We start from the raw sequence: 22,596 nt of genomic DNA on the forward strand, positions 1-22,596 counted from the left end.
CTTTTTCTATTGCTGATTTGTTGTGGCTTTTCCTAAAGACATGCGGTGAAAATATCTCAGGGGATGAGTTATGTTTCGTAAGTACCAAGGGAATTACTATTATTGTTTTCAGCCTAAATATTGAAGAATACGTATGATTAAGGTTTTCTTCTCACCTTGCATCCTAAATGTATTTTAACTTTCCCACTTCAGTTGTACTGTTCACCTAGCACAAAAGAATCATAAATCTTATTTAAAGGACTACTAGATACAATCTCGTTACAGGCAACCTTAATGGCCAGGTTCTTGGCCTCTTCCAAAAATTTGATTGTACTGAAAAGCCACTTAAAAATAGTCCTGGATATTGAGCAGTGGGGAAGAACAAAGGTGATTGAGCTATAGACCTTGTCCTTAAGAAGGATAGCATATATTAGACTCAGTTTTAAAGGAGCTTAAAATGGTTTAGTTATGGTACTTTTTATATAGGACCTGCCAGAATGGGAACTTAATACATGTAATTTATTTGCAAAACCCTCGTGCATTTCCAAAGTAAATGCTAGCTTCTAACAAGAGCAGAGATTCACTGAAAAAGCCATCTAAAAGCAGGCTTTTGATGACCCTTTAAGTCATATAATTTTAGTTTTGCCATAACTATTATTTTTGTGTTTGGGACACATGGCTACAGCTCTGTAGCAGTGAGCCATGGACGTGTTAATGGTTTGAACAGGTGGATTTTCCCCGAGCTACAGGTAGCGGCATTCTTACTGAGTCAGCTGTAGTATTGTCCTTGATTCTTCATCACGTTATCAACATATCACCATGACCTCTCTATTAAATAACTGACTGTAACTTTCAGGTACAAGTAGGTGATGCGAGAGGCAGCTTGGAAGTAATTCATTTTGATGGTGTGATTTAGTTGTTTTCTTCATCAGTTCCCTCCCGGGCGATTTGTCCTTGGTGTGACATCTGGCTCAGCACTGGGTCCCTTTCTGTTGATCCCCTAGGGGCGGAGTTTCCTCTCTGTCTCAGGGAGGGCATCTGATGGGGAGAAAGGGTAGGCCTCACCTTTTCCATCACATCTGCTCCTGTCTTAGTTCTCTTCTTCAGTGGTGTTCGCAGCCAGGTGTGGAAGCTCAAGTCTTCCTGGGACTCTATGAAATGACCTCCTTTAATGGGTGTACTTCCTTGTGACTCGAGCAGCCACGAAGCAGCAGACCCACCTCCTCTTCCCACCGTCCTTAGAGCCATTAATCACACTTGCAGTGGGGTTCCTCTGAGCTCTGCTCTGTCATGTTCTTTCAGTGTCTGATGGGAAGAGCTTTCCCCAAAACTGCTTTAGGCCTACGTCCTACGTATCTAGAACATGAACTGTGTTTAAAAATGTGAATAGTAGATTTAAGTGTCATTTCCTTTCAGTTGTTTTCTTAATAGTCCATCCTTATTATGGTGGATTCTTTAGTTACAAGTTGGCCCACTCGCAAACGTTTGTAACCCCCACTAGCGGCGCTTTGTGGTCGTTTGCAGACACGCACAGAGATGGGGAAAAGCTCGAGTTGCCGAACGTGCACTTTCCTGACTCCGATGGAGTTAGGCGGTGCTGTCTTCTCGGTTCCCAGACTGCCGCTCTCCTGTTTGCAGTCAGCTTAGTGCCACGTTTTTCCTATTTTTGTGCTTGTCGTTGACTTCAGTGTGTAAAGCGGCCCCCCAGCTGTAGTGCTGACGTGCTGTCTAGTTATCCTAAGTCTGGGATGTTCCTGACGGAGAGAATACAGTTGGTCAGCTTCGCTCAGGCATGACGAATAGTGCTGCTGGCTGTGAGTGCAAAGTGAGGGAGCCAACAGTTATTCAATAAGGTGTCTTTAAATAGAAACACACATGACACAAGGTGATGTACTGATGGGCTGAGAAAAACACTGTGACCAGAGATCCACAGGAACCCCGCATTTCCCCTGGGAGCTAGTTCAGTGTTCACATGACTTGATAGAACAGAACTACCATGAATAATGAGAACTGAGTGTGTTAATGAGTTTTTTGAGGGCAGGCATCTGACGAAAGGGCATCAAGTTGTACAAATGAGACTATCCCTCTGGTTGGTGTCCCTTGTCTCCTTGTGGCCACTTCATCCCTGAGTAGAATAAGTGAATCATTTCTGGTACAGGCTTGGCCTTTTTTTCTTTATCTGTTTTCCTTTCAAAAGCCTCAGATTTCTACCAGCCTCAACTTTGGATTGATTCTGCAAATCATACAGGTTGCGGGTAGGTAAATAATGGTTTCCATTTGCATGCCTGCACCAGGGTACCTCTTAGGAAAAAGAAACCCCCAACACTCAGGCCTCACCCCAGAGATCCTTTTAACCCTGAGCTGCCATGGGACCTGAGACTCGATATATTTAAACGTACCATAGGAAGGACTAAGAATCACTGATTAATGGGATTCAGAGTCTGTATTTCTTCATATAACATTAGTTTCCTTGTCTAAGGTCAGTCACCCATATTTAACAAACCCCCTTCAAGTGAGTTAGAATTTAGTTGAGTATTTAAAAGTACAAAAGAAATTGTTTATAGAAAATATCAGAAAAATGGATCTTCCTGTCTTTTCCCGTCTTAAGGTAGCCATTCTATTTTAATATGGAGTTATTGATAATTCTTGGGTTCTTACCTCTTTTGATTTGGTCCTTTATTTGAATAAGTCAAGCACTAATACATAATTACTTTGTGCCTCAGTCTCCCCATTTTCAGAAGCGAATAAGAATCTTTGTGTTGTCATTTATCAGCTTTGTAATGGATTTTACTGAATGTTTAACCATGTGTTAGGTATTGGGCTAAGCACTTTATATGCATTATCTCATTTATTCTTTTAGATGAAGAATCTAAAACTTAGAGACTTCAGGTAACTTGACCGAGATCACAAGCTCACCAAAATCTAGTAAGTGACAAAGCTGAAGTTATAAGATGTTTTGAGGAATAGGGATAGAGTTCCTCTGTTTAGCATTCTGAGCTTTGCAGAAAATCAAGGGATTCATTAAATTTTGCATGTAATTGTCCTTTAGATTAGAATAAACCTTTAGAATTGAGCAACCTCAAAGAAGCGATTCCCTTGGTGTTGCTGACAGTTATTTGTTGGAGGAAAGATGTGCAACCCTTACACCTTGTTTTCTTGTATTAAATACTCAGCTAAATTCTAACTTACTTGAAGGGGGATTTGTTAAATATGGGTGACTGACAGACAAGGAAACTGTCACATGAAGAAATACAGACTCTTTGAATCCCATTAATCAGTGATTCTCAGTACTTCCTAAGGAAAATTTAAATACATTGAATCTCAGGTCCCATGGCAGCGCAGGGTTAAAAGGATCTGGGATGGGGCCTGAGCGTTGGGGTTTTTTTTTTCCTAAGAGGTCTCTTTGTGCACCCCATGTGAAGCTAGCACTGACAACCACAGCCATGAGCTTTCTGCTTAACACCGATTTTTCACCGTTGAGATAACGGATCCCTTTTATTTTCCTTCTTCTAGATTAAAGATTTCTTGAGCTACATCTGCCCTGTGAATGCATATCCAAATGTCATCCCAGTGGGCACAACTGTGGATAAAGTTTTAGAAATGTGAGTACTCACTACTGTGAAACTTGTGTTGTTGAACGGGATGGATTCAGAGAATAGTCTCGGGCCTGAGAACAAGGGCAAGGACGTGAAGTGGCTGTGGCTGTGAATATGTTTCTGGTTGGGAGCATCATGGCTTTCTTCAAGTGGGTATTTTACGTACATTCCCAAAGGCTTCTGGGAATCTGGCATCAGGAGGCAGAGGCCCTCGACAAAGGGCAGGGTGCCCTCAACTCTTATTTCTGTGCCCTTCTGTGTCTCATCTTCACTGGGTCTTAGCTTTCAGCCTCTAGAATGAGATCAAATTTGTGAGATTCTTGCAAGAGATAAGGAAACCTCATTGAAGAGGAAAGGGGAAGCCGCTAGCTATACTGTATTTCCTGAATGCCAGAAGGGGTCACTGTGTTACTAAGTTTGTAGAACAGGGACCTGCTTTTCTGCAGTGCAGAAGCAGATAGGGGTTCTGCTGTCCCTCAGTCCTGCAGTTAGTTATCCACCAGCACTTCATTAATATACTGAAGTGATTTTTAATTATAAACATTGCTTTTCAGTTTTTAAAAGTAGTTATGTGATTACCCCCATGGTCAAGTTTTTATCTCTCTAAATGATGCTTAGATTCCAAATGAATAAAAATTCATATTCATTTCAGTTTAAAGCCTTTATGCCGATCTTCCCAAAGCTCTGAGCCAAAGTATAAACCGCTGGGGAAACTGAAGAGAGCTAGAACCACCCACTTAGACTCAGGTAAGAATGTCCGTGTGGGCGGAGGTGTGGGGTTTCCAGGCAAGACCGCTTCTCAGGTCTGTGAAAGCTGCCTTGGAGAGTGTCACTCAGACTTGTTCCATGGCCTCGGAAAGTGCTTTGCCTTCTTTCTTCAGCCTGTAAAATCAGGACTTCCATCTCTTTCATAGGTTTAAAACAAGTGCCTGTATTGAAGGGTGTTCTCAGCTTTCTGGAAACATGCCCCATGGTTTTTTCTGGAAACATGCCCCATGGTTTGTATAGGCCATAAAGGCTGTTCGAACATTTTCTTCAAGATACTAGAAAATGCTGATAATGGGAACTTTCCTTGCCCTCATTTCTGATCAGATTGATCCATAGTGCTCATACATAATGGACATGCTCTACACTTTTCTCCCTTCGTTCATTTCCCAGTAAAGAGTGGAGGGAAGGTCTGAGGTGGACATCAGAACTTGGGATTCTGAGTAGTCTGCTGCTTTGTGATTTCGTGCTTAGGAGTCTGGCTTTGCAGTGCTCTGCTGTAGAGCCAGTTAGACCATAGAGCTAATACGTGACCAAACCATAGTAATAATGGTACTATTTACTCAACGCTTACTGTGTGGCAGATGTTGTGCTAGGTCCTTTACACATATTATAGCGAAACCTCAGCACAAATCTACACGGGACATCTTCCCAGTTTTACCAGTGAGCAGACTGAAGCTGTTGGGTGGAGTGTTCTATAAAGGTCAGTTAGTTCAATGTAGTTGATGACGGTCAAGTCTTTTATATCCTGGCTGACTGACTTGTTCTGCCCATGTGCTCTAACCGTGAGTGAGACAGTGGTTGAAATCTCCATTTATAATTGTGGATTTGTGTACTTCTCCTTGCAGTTCTATCACTTTTTGCTTTATCTGTTTGAAGAACTGTTATTAGGTATACACATGTTTAAGATTGTATCCTCCTGAGGAAATGACCCTTTACCTTTAGGAAATATATGTATCCCTGATAGTACGCTTAGCTTTGAAATCTACTTCGTTAGCTATAACATAGCCACTCATTTCTTCTGATTACTGTTATACCATGGTGTATCTTTTTTCCACCTATGTATTTTTTTTCTTTTTTTAAATTAGTTTCAGGTGTACAAAACAGTGTAATAGTTATACTTTTCACCCCTTACAGTGACAACCCCCTCCCCAAATCCGCCACCCCACTCCCAGTATCATACATATCTATTACAATTCCATTGACTCCACTCCTCATACTGTACTCCACATCCCATGACTATATGTATATTAAATTATAGTTGACATACAATATTATTCAACGTCAGCTTCACGTACAGTGCAGCAGTCAGGCCTCTACACTGTCCATGAAATGGTCTCCCTAACAAGACGTGTGACCATCTGACACCCTACAAAATATTTACAACATTATTATGTTCCCCAAACTGTCTTTCATATCCCTGTGGCCATATTGTAGTTACCTATTTATGCCGTCTAATCCCTTCCCCTTCTTCCTCATCCCCACCCCTGTCCCATATTGCAATCGTCAGTTTTCCCTCTGTGTCTCTGAGACTATTTCTGTTTACTTTGCTCGTTCATTCAGTTTTTTAGATTCCACATATAAGTGAGATCATATGGTATTTATCTTTCTCCGACTGACTTATTTCACTTAACATAATAGTCTCTAGGTCCATCCATATCGTCCCAAATGGTATGATTTCATTCTTCTTTATAGCTGAGTAATACTCCATTGTATAAATGTACCACAGCTTCTTAATCCAGTCATCTACCAATGGGCATTTCGGTTGTTTCCAAGTCTTGGCTATTGTAAATAGCACTGCAGTAAATATAAAGGTGCATATATTTTTTCAAATTAGTGTCTTGGGTTTTTCTGGATACCTAAGAGTGGAATTGCTGGGTCATAAGGTATTCTATTTTCAGTTGAGATACCTCCATACTGATTTCCATAATGGCTGCACCAATCTCCAGTCCCACCTACAGTGCACCAGGGTTCCCTTTTCTCCACAGCCTCGCCAGCACTTGTTTGTTGATTTATTGATGATAGCCATTCTGACTGGAGTGAAGTGGTATCTCATTGTGATTTTTATTTGCATTTCTCTAATGATTAGTGAGATTGAACATTTTTTCATATGCTTGTTGGCCACCTGTATGTCCTCTTCAGAGAAATGTCTCTTCATACCCTCTGCCCATTTTTTAATTGGTTTTTTTTTTTGTTGCGTTGAATGAGTGTTTTATAAATTTTGGATATTAACCCCTTACATATATCGTTGGCAAATATCTTCTCCCGTTCACTAGGCTGCCTTTTTGTTTTATTGATGATTTCCTTTGCTGTGAATCCACCTTAACTCCTTTATAATTAAAGTGGGTTTCTTGTAGGCAACATATTTTTGGGTGTTGTTGTTTTATAGCCAATGTGATAATTTCTGCCTTTTTTTTTTTTAAAGATTTTTATTGGGGAATTGGGGGATGGGACCAGCACTGGGGAATTGGGGGAAGGGGAACAGACAAGTTGCTGTCCTTTAGTTCTTCAGTCTAGTTGTGGAGGACGTTGCTTCACTGGCCCAAGTTGGCACCATCATTGCGCTCTTCCCGGGCGAGGCAGATCAGTTGCCGGCTTCTGGACGGCCGCTCACAGCGGCTGCTGGCTACATACGGTAGCCAATGGCAACCCACTGCAGCAGAGGCTGCAGCCTACGCCTTTGCCTCCTGGCAGCCCAGCTCCAGGTTGAGCTGTTGTTCAGCATCTTAGCTGTAGAGGGCAATGTCACTGGCCCTCTGGCGTCCCAAGCTAGCTCTTAACCAGCGTGCCACTCGGCCGGCTCTGATAATTTCTGCCTTTTAATTGAGTGTTTAGACCATTTAGGTTTAATGTGATTGTTGATATGGTTAGATTTAAATTTACCAGCTTGCTGTGTGTTCCCTCTGTTCTTTTATCTCTTCTGCCTTTTGTATTGAGTATTGATAAATTCCATTGAATCTCTTGTTGGCTTATTAGCTTTAGTTCTTTGTTATTTAGTGGTTTATAGTATACACCTTTAACTTATCAAAGTGAAAAGATAAATATTATTCTACTTCAAGTATGGTATCAGAGGCTTACAAAACTATAATTCCATCTCTTCCCATCCCAGTCTTCATGCTATTATCGTCACACATTGTACTTCTCAGAAACTCCACAAATACATTACTTTTTTTTTTTTTGCTTTTAAACTGTCAAATTTCTAAAGCTTTCTTTAAGTATAATTTATATACCATAAATGTCACCCTTTTTGGGTGAACAGTTCCATGACTGTTACTGTAACAGAGTTGTGCAACCATCACCACTAATTTCAGACTTTCCCATTACTCCAGAAAGAAACTGCACATTTACAGTCATCCCCTAAAACCATCTTCAGCCTTAAGGAACCACTCATCTATGGTCTGTCTCTTAGATTTGCCTCTTCTGGACATTACATATAAATGGAACCAAACATTTTGTCTTTCGTGCTTGTCTTTTTTCACTTATATGTCTTCCAAGTCCCTCCATCTTGTAGTATATATCAGTTCTTCATTCCTTTTTACTGCCAAATAGTCCATTGTATGGATGTACATTTTATTTAACCATTCAAAAGTTGATGGTCATTTGGGTTGTTTCTACTTTTTAGTTGTAAGTAATGCTGCAGTGAGTCTTTGTGTATAATTTTTCTATCTGGACACTTATTTTGGGTGGATAACATAGAATTTCTGGGTTACATGGTGTTTTAGTCTGCTTGAGCTGCCATAACAAAGTACCATAGGCTGGGTGGCTTAAATAATAAATTTATTTCTCATAGTTTTGGAGGCTGAAAATTCCAAGATCAAGGTGCTGGCAGAGTGGGTTTCATTCTGAAGCCTCTTCTCTTGGCATGTAGGTGGCTGAGTGCTCACAGGGCCTTTCTTGGGTGCATATGCCTGAGGATGGAGTACAGTGCTCTCTGATGTCTTTCTATAAGGATACTTACTAATCCTGTTGGATCAGGGTCCCACCCTTAATTGTAATTACTTCCTTAGAGGCCTCATGTCCAAATATAGCCACACTGGGGGTTAGGCTTCAACATATGAATTGTTTTTGTGGGGGAACACATTTAGCCCATAACATACAGTAAACGTGTCTTAACATTTGAAGAAACTGACAAACTGTTTTCCAAACTGAATACATTTTCATTCCCACCAGCAATGTGGAAGGATTCCAGTTTCTTCACCTTCTAGTTCACTTTTGTCTTTTTGATTACAGCCATTTTAGTGGATGTAAAGTGATATCTCATTATTGTTTCAATTTACATTTCTCTATTGATGCTGAGCTTTTTTTTATGTGCTTATTGGCCATTTATTGATCTTATTTGGTGAAATGCCTATTCAAATCTTTTGTCCATTTTTAAATTGGATTATCAGTCCTACTGAGTTGTAAGAGTTCTTTATGTAGTCTACATATAAGCCCTTCATTAGATATGATTTGCAAATATTTTCTCCCAGTCTACAGCTGGTTTTTTTTTGTTTGTTTTTTTTAAAGATTTTTATTGGGGAATTGGGGGGATAGGAACAGTGCTGGGGAATTGGGGGGAAGGGGAACAGACAAATTGCTGTCAGTTTGTTCTTCAGTCTAGTTGTGGAGGACGTTGCTTCACTGGCCCAAGTTGGCATCATCATTGCGCTCTTCCCAGGCGAGGCAGATCCGTCGCTGGCTTCTGGACGGCCGCTCACTGCGGCTGCTGGCTACATATGGTGCCCATGGCAACCCACTGCCACAGGGGCTGCAGCCTACGCCGTCACTGGCGACTCATGGCAGCCCAGCTCCAGGTTGAGCTGCTGTTCAGCATCTTAGCTGTAGAGGGCAGTGTCACTGGCCCTCATATGTGGGATCTGAACCGAGGCCCTCTGGCGTCCCAAGCCAATTCTTAACCATTGCGCCACTCGGCTGGCCCTGCAGCTGGTCTTTTTACTTTTATTTTTAGTCTTTTTGTTCTTATTTTCATTGAGCATGTATTACTTTTTTTTTCATTTTTTATTAAGGGATAACCTAGATACAATATTGTATAAATATTAAGTAAGCAGCTTGATTTTTACATATGTATGCATTCAAATGAATTCAAAACAAGTAAAATGTGAACATACTCTTTTTTTTTTTAAGATTTTGTTGGGGAAGGGGAACAGCCAATTTGTTGTCCTTCAGTCTTAGTTGTGGAGGGTGGGTGCAGCTAGCTCAGCTCCTCCAAGTCCAGTCATCATTCCTTGGCAGCTCACGGCCGTTCAGCTCAAGGTGCCGTGTTCACTTTTAGTTGCGGGTGGGCATAGCCCACCATTTCATGAGGGAGTTGAACTGGCATCCTTGTTAGGAGCACGTGCTCTCACCAGCTGAGCCACCTGTTGGCAGCTCAGCAGCAGCTCATCTCTGGCGCAGCTCACTGGCCCATGTGGGAATCGAACCAGCGACCCTGTTGCTCAGAGCTCACGCTCTAACCAGCTGCGCCACTTGGCCGGCCTGAACATACTTGTTTTTCAGTCCCCCCCATCCCTATGTATTTCCCAGGTCTTACAGCTGGCGACTTGGTATATTACTTTTCAGAAATTATTCTTTGCATGCATCCATACGTTTTAATAAAATCATTTATATAATTTGTTCTTTGACTAAATTATGTGTCCTGAAGGATCTTCAGTGTAGGTACAAGTAGTTCGCTCTATCTAAACAGTTGCGTTGTTCAGCATGAGTGCAAGAACTTGTTCTTTTCATAGTAATTCTGAGCATATTTTATGTGTATCATAGGACTCTTGATTGTATATATATTTTTAATTTCTGAATTATATTTAAAATTTTTTTCAGTTACAGTTGACATTTAATATTATATTAATTTCAGTTGTACCTAGTGGTTAGACATATAATTTATGCGGTGACCCCCCCCAATTAGTCCTAGTACCCACCCTCTCATTATCCATAGTTGTTGCAACACTGCCTATATTATATATGCTGTACTTTACATTCCTGTAACTGTTTCATAACTGCCAATTTTCACTTCTTAATTCTTTCACCTTTTTCACCCAACTCCCCATTGGACCTAGAGGGTATTATGCTAAGTGAAATAAGTCAGGCTGAGAAAGACAAATACCATATGTTCTCACTTATATGTGAAATCTAAAGAACAAAATAAATGAACAAACAAAACAGTAACAGACTCATACAGAGAACAAACTGATGTTTTTACTTTCTTGGTCTTTTGAAGTGCAAAAATTTAAATTTTGATGAAGTCCAATTTAATTTTTCTTTTATAACTTGTGCTTTTGGTGTCCTTAGAAACTATTGCTTAATCCAAGATCATGATTTACTTCCATGTTTTATTTCTGGGTCAGTCTTCCTTAGTATAAATTGTATTTTCCCACCTTTCTGCATGTCATAATTTTTTATTGGATGCCATACCTCCTGAACTTCACCTTGTTAGGTTTTGTATAATTTGGGGTTTTTAAAACTATTCTTGAACTTTGTTCAGGCATGTGGTTAAGTGACTTGGAAAGTTTGATCTTTTTGTGTCTTGCTTTTTATCTTTGTTAGGCAGGAGCAGAGCAGCACTTAATCTAGAATTAACTTTCCCCACTACTGAGGCAAGGCCCATCTTAGTACTCTTACAGTAAAACACCCATGAATTATGATGTGTTCCACTCTGGCTGTCGAGAACGGGCACTGTTCCCAGCACTAGGCACTGTTTCCTTGCATTCTCTGGAGTGCTTGTTTCCCTGGTGGCCTGGGGATGTGCTGCTTCGCAGGATGCGCTGATCACAGCATGCTGAGGACTCGAGGGCACCTGTGTCCCACTGTCTGCTGAGTCCAGCCACTTGGCTTTCTCAGACTCCCACTTATGTCTGTCTCAACTCAGAGATGCTGGATAGGCTCTACCTTGGTGCCCCCTTTCTGCCTGAAAACCACCAAGCTCAGACAATCTTAGGGCTCACTTCATTTGTTTCACATTTCTTAGGTATCACTGTCCTTCACTGCCTGATGTCCAATTTCTTGAGAGCCTTTGTTATGTTTTTTCTTGCTTTTAGTTGTTTCAGGTGAGACGTTAAATTTAGTCTGTTACTTTTTTGGCTGGAAACATAAATTAAAAATTTATTTTAAACTTAACATTTATCTTTTATGCATTTAACCAAATGACGCTTGTTTTTGATGATGAGTATGCCTTTTTTTGATTGGGTCACTAGTGTAAGAATTTTTGAATTATTGTTCACTTCCATTTTATTTGTTCTTGCTTTATCCTTTTTGGTAGCTTTGATTTTGTCTCTTCTAGATTCCTTAGGCTTTTCATTAATTACTGATATAGCAATTTTTATAGCTTTTAAGGTATTTTTGCAAATAAAAATCTTCCCACAGTCCTGTGGTGTTATCTGTAGATGTTTTTACATGAATTTTGTGAGCCACAGGTGTCATCATGTGTAGTTCCTACCTGTCACTGACTTTATAATTCTCATTTTGTGCTGTGTGCGCTTCGGGGTCTCTACCAGTGTGCTGACCAGTCTTGCAGGTTCATTTAGTTTTTAACACGATGCAAGTCAGTGTTCATACACACGTGCTATTAAATCAACCCGAGGGGCAAGCTGACAAGTCATTCTTCTCTTAGCGTGTTAAAAACCATTTTAGTAGCGCTCTTTGTACTGTTGTATTTTTATATAACTTACTAGTTAACCACTATAATTATCCCCACAGAGCAATTTTTAAAAATTACTGCTTCTGGTCTTATAAAAGTAGCATAAACTCACTGTAGATAATTTAGAAAAGTTGTGTAGAACCCCACAACTCTAAATTGTTTTGATTAGCATTTTAATGTATTTCCTTTTTTTTCTTATTCATTTATATAAATAGCCACCAAACTCAGAAATGTGATACTGAAAATGTTTTAAAAGCAACATTGTATAGGCACCAATGAGAGCAATAGTAACTGTAGTGGAAGTAGGGCAGTGTCCTACAGCTCTTCACTCCTCCTCCAAGACTCTTACTGGGATTGTGGCAAGGAGGACAGCAGTCCCTAGGGAGGGGCCAGGGCGGGAAGGACACTGGGCTGACGGTGAAGGCTGTTCACTGAACAGTGTGAAAGCATGTAAACTTTCTACTGGAAAATTTGTGTTATTCAAAATGCCAATTTAATGGCTGCATACTTTGCATTGTGACTAGATAATGGTATATTTAATCTTTGTCATACATTTAGGTTATTTCAGTCTTTTCAATTTTATAAATATTGTGATGAACATTGTACGTAGGTCTATTTCATATTTCTCATTATTGGGTTAAATTTCAGAAATTAAGGTGTCTGATACATATTGCCAAATTGTCTTCTCATATGATTATACCACTTTATACAAACATCAACAGTGCACGGTGGTGGAAAGTATCTGATTTATGACATTGTCCATTTTTTTATTGGGTTTAGTTGTATTTATCAGTTTATAAACATCATTAAGGATTTCAGTACCTTCATATTTTTTGTGGTATTTTCTCAGTGTTATATTATGCCTTTCCATTTTCATACGGAGAAACTTAAAACTTTTAGTTTTAACAAAGAATACACAATGTCAGAGTAAACAAGCAGTATATAGAAACTAGTTATTTTTTCAGATACATACAGGCGAGTTAATGTGAAAATGTTTTGACAGATCAAAGTATTTTACAGTTGAAACGTACCATGGTGCTGGTATAGTCCTGCATCCAGAAGAACACGAAACTGTCCAACTTAGAGATGATACAAAAACATTTCATAAAAAGACAACTGGCACACTACAAGAATTGAAACAAATGTATATAATCCATGGCTTAAAAAAAAACCCATACTTGGAGACTATGGTGATTCCAAATAACAGTAGCTAAACATCTCAGTCACCTTAAGTCCTTTAGAAAAGGACAGTTGCTTGCTTAAACAATTATAAATCATAACAGAACATGGGATTTTAAGAATTGGGTTTGATTCCTAGCTCTGCTTCTCTAGTTTGTCCACCTTTGCATTGTCACATACCTTCTCTGGGCCTGTCTCTTCATTGGTAAAACGGGAGTTAGATGGTCTCTGTGGTCCATTTTTTTTAGTGCCTTTAAAAAATGTAGTATTTAGCTACATCCTTTATGACTGGGAAAATAGTTCTCTTTCTAGGATGTAGGTAATTATAAGTTAACACCAGAGTCAGCACTGGAACAATAAACTGCCATATACAGGAGTCTCGTGAGCATTTAATTGCCTTCTTAGGTTAGGTGCTAGTAGAGGGCAGGAAAATATTTTTCTCCCCAATTCTGTGCCTTACCATTTTAATTTATATAAATCTCATATTTTAAGCTATGAAAATTCCGTTGTCCAGGTAAGATTTCCTCAATTTAAGAACTTAAGTGGACTGGGCTCACTATATGCTGATGCAACATGCTTAAAAAAATCAGTCAAGTGAGTTTTGTTGACTTTAGTTCTTGACACTAAAGTCAACTTATTATTATTATTATTGTGACTTCTTATTGTTTTGGTTCAAGTTGATCTACTCTGTATGTGTTCTCCTAGTATCTCTCACAGCCCTGTGCACCAGCTCTGGCTGCTGTAACACACACCATACATTAGAAGACTCAAAACAAGACATTTACTGCTCACAGTTCTGGAGGCTGGGATGTCCAAGATGAAGGTGTGCCATCATATTGGGTTGTGAGGGCCTGTGACCTGGCTTGTAACTGCTACCTTCTCCGTGTGTTCACAGGCCTTTCCTGGTGCATGGGCATTCAGAAAGTGAGATACCTATCTTCCTCTTTTTACAAGAATAGTAATCCCATCATGTGGGTCCCACCTCCAGATACCATCACACTGAGGTTGGAGCTTCAAATTGTGAATTTTGGGAAGACACACACATTCAGCTCATAACAAACACAAAGTAGTTATCAATATTTATAGGAGGAAAACTTTAGAAAAAATTAACTGTTGTCTTTATTAAACCAGCCAACTTGTTGAGCATCTAGTATTTGCAAACCTCTCTTCAAGTCTGGGTGGTTCACAAAACTGGCTGTGAACAAAATCCTGTAGAATTTAGAGCAAAAATCAAATTACTGGGTTCCCACCTTAAGGGATTCAGTAGGTCTGGAATGAGATATAGAAAGCTGTGCTTTTTAAAAAGCTCTCCAGATGGTGCTAATGATCAGCCAAGTTTGAAAACCACAGGTAGGGTGTTGCAGCCTTATTCGGGGAACACAAATCTAGACTCTCAGCTCACCATCTAACATTATAAGTTAAACGATGGTAGTTATAGTGTTCAGAATACCTCAAGAATAAGGGGCCTTTTCATTTCTCTTGGAAGAAGCATGAACTCCCTATTTGCAATTCCATGAATTAATGCAGCTAAAAGCTACAGCTGGATTTTTAAGTATAAGCACAAATTGGCTCCCTCTGCACCCTTTCTCATCAGCCTGTCTCGTTTGTCTCCTAGAGGAGGAGGAGGATGACCTCTTTGACGATCCTCTGCCACTACCTTTAAGGTACAAGGTTCCAAACCAGCAAACTCTTCACCCTGAGATATTTCCAATGACTGCGGTGTCACCAAACCAGCCGGAAAAACTGAGACAAAGCACAGGGTGCTTCAAAGCAGAGAGCATGCAAACCTCTCCTTGGACTGACTTTATAGACTGCGAAGAATCCAACAGTGAAAGTGAGGAAGAATTGCACATCGCAGCCTCATCTCAAGGAGATCCGGGTCCTGTCACACACCAACAGAATTCTGATGAAGTACCACAGTGGAAGGTATTCTTTAAAAGAAATGACGACGTCCCAGAAAATGGTTTGGAAAACTTCCCTTCCTCCACGGAGGCAGGGGGCTCTCAGTCACCCAAGCTTTTGAGTGACTCTGATGGGGAGTCAACTCACATCTCCTCCCAGAATTCCTCTCAGTCCACACACATCTCAGAACAAGGAAGTCAGGGCTGGGACAGCCAATCTGATACGGTCTTGTTATCGTCTCAAGACAGAAACAGTGCAGATACTACCTCCCTGAACAAAAGTGGTTACAGACCAAGACTCAAAGAGAATGTTTCTGCTTCTCAGATGGAACAAAAGGACACTTGCCCAAATGACACGTACTCTGATTTGAAAAGCAGAGATCCAGGTGTAAGTATAGTTCCGAGTGCTGGAGAACCAACTTCTCTAAGCAGCGGGAAACACATACCTCAGGAAAAAAGGCCGTTAAACCTTAGTACCTGTGTAGACTCACAGAGCTCCTCCGACTTTGAAATTCCCTCAACTCCTGAGGCTGAGTTACCTCAACAAGAACATCTACAACATTTATACGAGAAGCTAGCCACAGGTGAGAGTATAATAGTTGAAAAAAGAAAAAGCTCACTCTTAAATACTTAAGAATTAAAAATACTTCATTCTAGAGCCATCACTAAAAGAACTATCCAAAAGGTAAAGCTAAAGTCATAATAGATAAATTAAAATGGAATACTTAAAAATGCTCATATAATGTAAAAGGCAGGCAGTAAAGGGGAAACAGAGGAACAAAAATTGAGCAAAACAGAGAAAATAAGATATGGTAGAACTAAATCCAAACAAAGCAATAATTACATTAAATGAACATGCTCTAAACACACCAATGAAAAGACAGAAAAAATAAAACATAACCCAACTATATGCTGTGTATAAGAATGTCACTTCACATGATGTAGGCTGGTTAAAAGTAAAAGGATGGAAAGTGGTATACCATGTAAACATTACTTAAAAGAAAGCTGGTGTGCAGTTCACCAAGACAATCTTATATGTGTATGTACCTAACAGCTTCAAAATATACAGGCAGACCTCTGAGATACTGCAGGTTCAGTTCCAGACCAATGCGATAAAGTGAGTTCACATGAATTTTTTGGTTTCTCAGTGCACATAAAAGTTATGCTTACAGTATAGTCTATTATCTGTGCAATAGCATTATGTCAAAAAAAGCAAATGTACATACCTTAATTAAAAAATACTTTATTGCTAAAAAATGTTAACCATCACCTGAGCCCTCAACAAGTTGTAATACTTTTGCTGGTGGAGGGTCTTGCCTTGATGTTGATGAAAACACAGTATCTGCAAAGCGCAATAAAACGAGGTATGCCTGCACAAAGCAAAATCAACTGAAAAGAGAAAGACAAACTAATGCACAATTGTATATAAAGAGGAACTTTAACATTCCTCTTTCAGTAACAGAATTAGTTTACAGAAAATCAGCAAGGACATAGAAGAACTGAACAGCACTCATCAACCAACTAGATCTGACATGCCATCCAGTAATAGCAGAATGCATGCTTTCCGGGTGCACATGGGACATTCACCAAGATAGACCATATCCTGGGTCATAAAAATACTTCAGATTGAAAGAATAAATTTGGACCTATTAAACTGATGGCCATAGGAAAAATCAGCCCCCTACTTACCTCAAAAGATGGTACATCACTTAAGCATGTTGGTGTGAAGATGGTGGTAAAATTAAAACTAGAAAAACTAGGACCTGAAAGAAAATAATTAAATGACAAAAGTATAAGTGTGTTCTGTGAGTTAACTTTCCTAAAGTTCATGAATAGGTTATGCTTTTGCATAGTTATGTATGTGGATTTAATAAAGTTTTATTAACATTGATAAACACTTTGGTATGCTGACATTTTGTAGATTAAGGAAGCAAAAGCAGAGATTTCACTTAAAACAAGTTTAAGTGAAGTCTCTAAAACAATTTGCAGATCAATTTAACGATACGCATTATCACCCTAATTGAAAGTGATTAGACCAACAGTAAGTACTGGATCCACTAAACTAATTAGGGTTACAAAACTTAGAGAAAAATAAATGGGGTGCTCAGAGGAAGCAATGCCCACAGGACCCAGGAAGTCAGCCCTCTCACTGTCCAAAAGGGAATGTTTCATTCCCAAATATTGGGAGGACAGGTTCCCCCGTGCACTTACATGGGGGAAAAACTGGATGGTGACACTTAGAATTCACACATTTCAGCTAAGAAACTGGCACAAGAAGAGGGCTGAGGGGAAGAAACTGCCATAGTTACTAAGGGATAGGGCTGAGAGTAGGGCCAAGTGCAACTCATTTCTGATTGGTGTTTGAGGATATGTTAAGTCACATTTTTAGGGAAGGGTCTCCCGCCCTACATTACTCAACAGTAAGTTTTATTATAATATGTACATCAACAGAGAATGGCCTGAGCACAGTAAGGTACCTAGTGCAAAAGAATATAAGGAAGGATACAAGGAGTTGTAAGGGAACACACTGACCCTTTTTTTCTAGCTCAGCTTGCCTGAGCCTTGAATGAAGTACACTCTGCTATGATCGGGCAGTTAGAGTTCTATTCTATTTGTTCCATTTTGTCCATCTCCCCTGAGGACTATTTCCTAAATTCCAAGTGAATATAAAACCACTCTAGGGAACCAGTAGGGGTTGCAAATCATTGGTTGAATAACTGGTCATTACAACAGGCCTATTATAGAAACCCAGAGACTTCGTATTTTATTTATAGCTCTAAAAATTAGTTATACTTCATTATCACAAATTATGTAATCAAATATAACTATATACATTTGTATACATTTGTATATACTAATTGCCATTTAAGACTTCATCTTAATAGCTTATGATCCAAGGTGGCTGTTCAAAACATGTCTGTAAACTTTCTTCTGAATATATTCTTAGCATTTCATAACCATACCATCAATTTAACATTACACACTGCCACATTTCCATTGTTTTATGTGTGAGTCTGGCATAATAAACGCTGGCTGAATGAATTTAAGGACTAAGAGCAGAACAGATTTTGATCAAGAAACTTATAGTACTCACCAAAGTTTGTCAAGTACAGGTTTATACCCTTGAACAATGCAGTCTTAGCAGTACCGGCCACCCACGCAGTCAAAAATCCGCGTGTATATTAAGTCAGCCTTTTACATACGTGGATTCCCACACAGTTCAAACCCTTGTTGTTCAAGGGTAAACTGCATCATACTGTACTTTAAATACTGTACTTGAAAACCAGTACAGGTTTATACTCTACTTGAAGTACAAAATAATTATAACTTACATAATATGTAAGTATTAGCTATATACTTACTCTGTGACAATGCTTAATTCTTTTATGCACTGCATTAATTCCTTTAATCCTCACAATTCTCTTTGAGGTAGATATTTATTATTCCCACTCACAGGTGAGGAGGCTAAGGCAGAGAGGTTAGTTCACATAGCTAGAAGGGGCAAAGCCAGGCCTCAAACATGGGCAATTCAGGCCCCCGACACCATGCTCTTGACTGCTATGCAGTAAGGCCTCTCAAAATGAGCATAACAGTGGGCAGGATTAATTATAGTGGCTACTTGATTTTTACTTTAAAGAACTGGAAGGCATAAAAAAGGAAAAATTAGAAGAAAAAATTTCAAAACTCCAAGATATATCACAGAAGAAACCCAGTGGCTAGCCACATTTGCCTTAGAGGAATGCAAGACTTAGATGTTTAATAGTAGAAATTATTTTTTTAATCTGCCTGGAGTTGGTTAAATATGTTAAAAATAGATTTGTTTACTGCCTCTCCTCTAGGTGATCTTGGGCATGTGACTGTGACCTGACAGTCTGAACCTACTTCCTCAGGTGGACTGTAGAGACAACAGCACCAACCTCATACATTTATGAGAAGCACATGAGGACATATAAAGGCCTAAGACTTGCTCAGAGGATATTAGCTCAAATTCTAAAATTCTTTTGTACTTCTAGGGAGTACTTAGCGAAATATGTTTAAATACCTGGTAACTAATAATGCTCAAAAAATTTTAGAAGTATCCATTCACATTATGCTAAGTGAAAATTATACTTTAATATCCAAATGCATGAACTATGACAACAATGAGCTTTTTAAAAAGGAAAGTAACATTTAAAGGAATGGTATATACACCTTTGGTTAATCTCAACAGCAGGTAGTCAGGAATACATCAGTATTTTTCTGCCCCTTCTGTAGCCTTACTGGAAAAAGACAGTAAAATATTTGTAAACAAAGCTAACCCACAATAAACAGAAAAATCAAATGTCAAACTAAATTTGCTAAAGAATAACTGTTGAATTATAAGAAAAAATAAGTGCTGTCTAGATTTTGCATAGATGGAAAAACCCTGAGATCACCAATTGTGTATTACAAACCTCTTAGGTAGATCTGGAAAACAGTGGTGTTAATACAACTTGTATAGTGGATTAATTTTACAGTTTAAACTTCATCTAAATAATACTCATGAATATTTGCTTTGTAATGGCAGAATACATTGTGACAACTTAGGATACAAATTTAAAGAAGCTAAATGTTGACTTAAAATAAAGCTCCTAATAACTTCGGTTATAAATAGTTTGTATTATTTTACTGCTTAAGTTCAGCTGTTTAATAACATACGGGTGACACAGGTAATTAAAATCTCAAAGGCCCATTAAATTTCTGTTAATAAGGCCAAAAAAGTTGACTGAAAACAGCCATTTTTCCCTGTCCTCGTTATATATTTTTTAACACAAAAGTAGACAAAAATCAAGTAATTAGACAGTAAAACAGTGACTTTTTAAAAAGAATGTGAAAATTACATCTTTAAACCTACCTGTGACAATTATAATTCAAAACATGCTTACCCACTGGGAGCAGCCTGTAAAATCAGTGATGCTCCCTCACCACTGCTTCAATGTGATTATTTTTTCATAAAAAAACCCCCGTAAGAAATGGCACTAAAAAAATGTATTTGTTCATGACACCTTCCGCCAATTCTGCTTTGCAGATATACTCTGAGGCTTCTAACATGTAAACAATTTACCCTATATTATGAAAAGAGCAGTCATTTGATACCGATATAATATTGGGTAGTTGGAAAAGTCATTACGCATTTTTGCAATGAAAAACAGAAAAAATATGACTTTTCTAACAACCCAATAAGTAATAAAATGTAGCTTCTCCCAAAAAAAAGAGATGAAAGATTAAGAAGATACTTGATAGGCCACATTCTTGAAGTCAGTTCAGTTTTACCCAAGTTTCTTTTAGGTCATTAAAACCTAGGGCATTGAGCTTAGATACAACTTAATTAGGAATACTGAAAGCTAGATTTATTTGCTGCATTTTCCTTTACGTTGGACAGCATGATTAGAAATCCCAGGATCAGAAAGATGAAAACATTGTTCTCCTGCATAATAAAACCTCAATCAGGAGAAACAACTAAACAAAACCAACAAGGAATATATTCCACTTCAGTCTTCAGTTTAAGTAATAAATGGTCTCATAATTCAGGCACACACTTTGACCAAGCTAAGTGTAGCTTTATCACATTTAAAACATTTATAAAATAATTATCAGTTGAAAATATAGATTATTTTTTAAGAAGAGCTTTCAGGATATAATTAAATTTTAGTGGAAAGGAAATGTTAAAACCACCTGAAATCCAAAAGATGTAGTGTTCATGTGTGAAGTATCATCAGGTATAGCTGCTCGAAGGGTTATCTTGTTTTACTATTTATTGGGTTGTCGGAAAAGTCATGTCGTATTTCTGTTTTTTGTTGAAAAAATGCGTCATGACTTTTCTGACAACCCAGTAGATCACAGGTACTTAACATGTGGATCTCTAATTCATGTTTTTAAAAGGGGCCTAAAAGCACCCCATTTCCCCTGTCTGGTATCCAAAATAACCTCCCTGGTTCCACTGTTGTGTCATTTCCAAGAGGCATAATGGCTATTCTAGAATTTTAGAGAGCTTTTTGGAGAATTTTCTTCTACAGGGTTAAAAAACTTTAAGAATAACTGGTTCAGAAATACACCCCTCTTTATTGTCTAAATTGCTTCAAAATATGAAATCAAATTGTAATTAAATTTTTTCACATTTATTTTTAGACCTTAAATTTCTGTATCAAGATCCCATGTTTTAATGAAAGAAGAAAATAAGTGTAATTCAGTATCACCTATTTGTCTCCAATACAAGAATGGTATTTACAGTAATAAATAGGTAAACAGGAATGACAACATAACAAAAATAGAACTTTGCATATTTGCCCCAATTCAATTAAGTATTTCTCTAAATTCAAGGTGTATGGCAAGTTGAATGTTTGATCTTAGTGACTGTGATATCATCACTTTAGCACTTAAACAATGAAGGAGGCATTTCTCTGGTCACAAATACTTCTTAAGTATGCATATGCTGATCTGTCAAGTTTCCTTTTCTTGTCTAGTAGACCTAACCATTAATTAGGTGTATTTCAAATTAGTCTATGTGACCCTGTGTGCCTCCCTTCAGAAGCATCAGTAATGCATTTGGCCAATGGTCTGAAACATGAATTGTAAGTTTACATAGTGTATAATCTCAATAATATGAAAAGAGTCCCGAATGCTTATTTTTTAAAATGTTAACATTAGGGGAAAAAACAAAACAAAACTACAATTATCCTCAGCTTTATTTTCTGAAAATTCAGTTGAGGTAACCTCTGCAAGTCACAGCTCCACATTTGCACACAGTTCTGACTCTCTTTTTGGCTGGGCTGTAGTCAATAGAATCTGAAGATATATCTCCAGAACCTGAATATGTAGAAAAAGAAATACAGGAGAAAGAGAGTTAAGACAATTCAGAATGAGTTTTAAATTTTCTATCAGCTTTAAATAAATGTGAATATTCAGAGACAAATCATTATGAATTGTCTTGAAAGGATGGTGTGGGCTAATCAGAGGTAAAGCACGTATATGTCATGAGCCCATATTTATGAGAATGGATTTCTGAAATAATGAAACTCATTGGGAAAATCCAATATATAATCATTCATTTTCATACATTATTTAAGAGCCATAAAGTGAGGTTAAGTAGTAACAATATGTAAAGGGCATCATGCTTAGAAAAACAAAGGAAAGAAAACACTTATATTGTCACAATAAAGCAAACAGAATTAAATGTTCTTTTTAAAATCCAAATTCCAGTAGGAATGGATTAAGTTCATATGTGATTTAAATCACATTTCCAATCTTTTGAATAGCTATCTCCCAATAAAGATTCAGAAATGTAGGCTTACAATTTTTTAAATACAAGTGGTATTGAGAAAAGATGTTATAAGTAAGCTTTGGGGCTGGCCGAGTGGCTTAGTTGGTTAAGAGCACAAGCTCTGAGCAACAGGGTCGCCAGTTTGATTCCCACATGGGCCAGTGAGCTGTGCCCAAGCTGAGCTGCCACTGAGCTGCCAATAGGTGGCAGGATGGTGAGAGCATGTGCTCCCAACAACAGGGTTGCTGGTTCAACTCCCGCATGGGATGG

General features: G+C 38.5%; 2 protein-coding genes across 10 annotated transcripts in view; one reads left to right on the forward strand and one right to left on the reverse strand.

Annotated features, from left to right (window-relative positions):
• DCLRE1C (DNA cross-link repair 1C) overlaps positions 1 to 20,279 on the forward strand; it is a 39,388-nt gene extending 19,109 nt beyond the window's left edge. For 5 of the 6 annotated variants that reach the window (XM_019663438.1, XM_019663440.1, XM_019663441.1 and 2 more), the window contains 4 exons: positions 39 to 77; positions 3,493 to 3,581; positions 4,228 to 4,322; positions 14,762 to 20,279. In XM_019663438.1, coding sequence (XP_019518983.1) covers positions 39 to 77; positions 3,493 to 3,581; positions 4,228 to 4,322; positions 14,762 to 15,681 — 1,143 coding nt within the window. In that variant the 3' untranslated portion in view covers positions 15,682 to 20,279. The remainder of the gene's footprint in view (positions 1 to 38; positions 78 to 3,492; positions 3,582 to 4,227; positions 4,323 to 14,761) is intronic. The other variant, XM_019663439.1, reaches the window with a different exon arrangement.
• SUV39H2 (SUV39H2 histone lysine methyltransferase) overlaps positions 19,317 to 22,596 on the reverse strand; it is a 31,459-nt gene continuing 28,179 nt past the window's right edge. For all 4 annotated transcript variants that reach the window (XM_019663445.1, XM_019663444.1, XM_019663447.1 and 1 more), the window contains one exon: positions 19,317 to 21,872. In XM_019663445.1, coding sequence (XP_019518990.1) covers positions 21,766 to 21,872 — 107 coding nt within the window. In that variant the 3' untranslated portion in view covers positions 19,317 to 21,765. The remainder of the gene's footprint in view (positions 21,873 to 22,596) is intronic.

This window comes from Hipposideros armiger, unplaced genomic scaffold (genome assembly GCF_001890085.2).
Source record: "Hipposideros armiger isolate ML-2016 unplaced genomic scaffold, ASM189008v1 scaffold_390, whole genome shotgun sequence".
Classification (NCBI taxonomy): domain Eukaryota; kingdom Metazoa; phylum Chordata; class Mammalia; order Chiroptera; family Hipposideridae; genus Hipposideros; species Hipposideros armiger.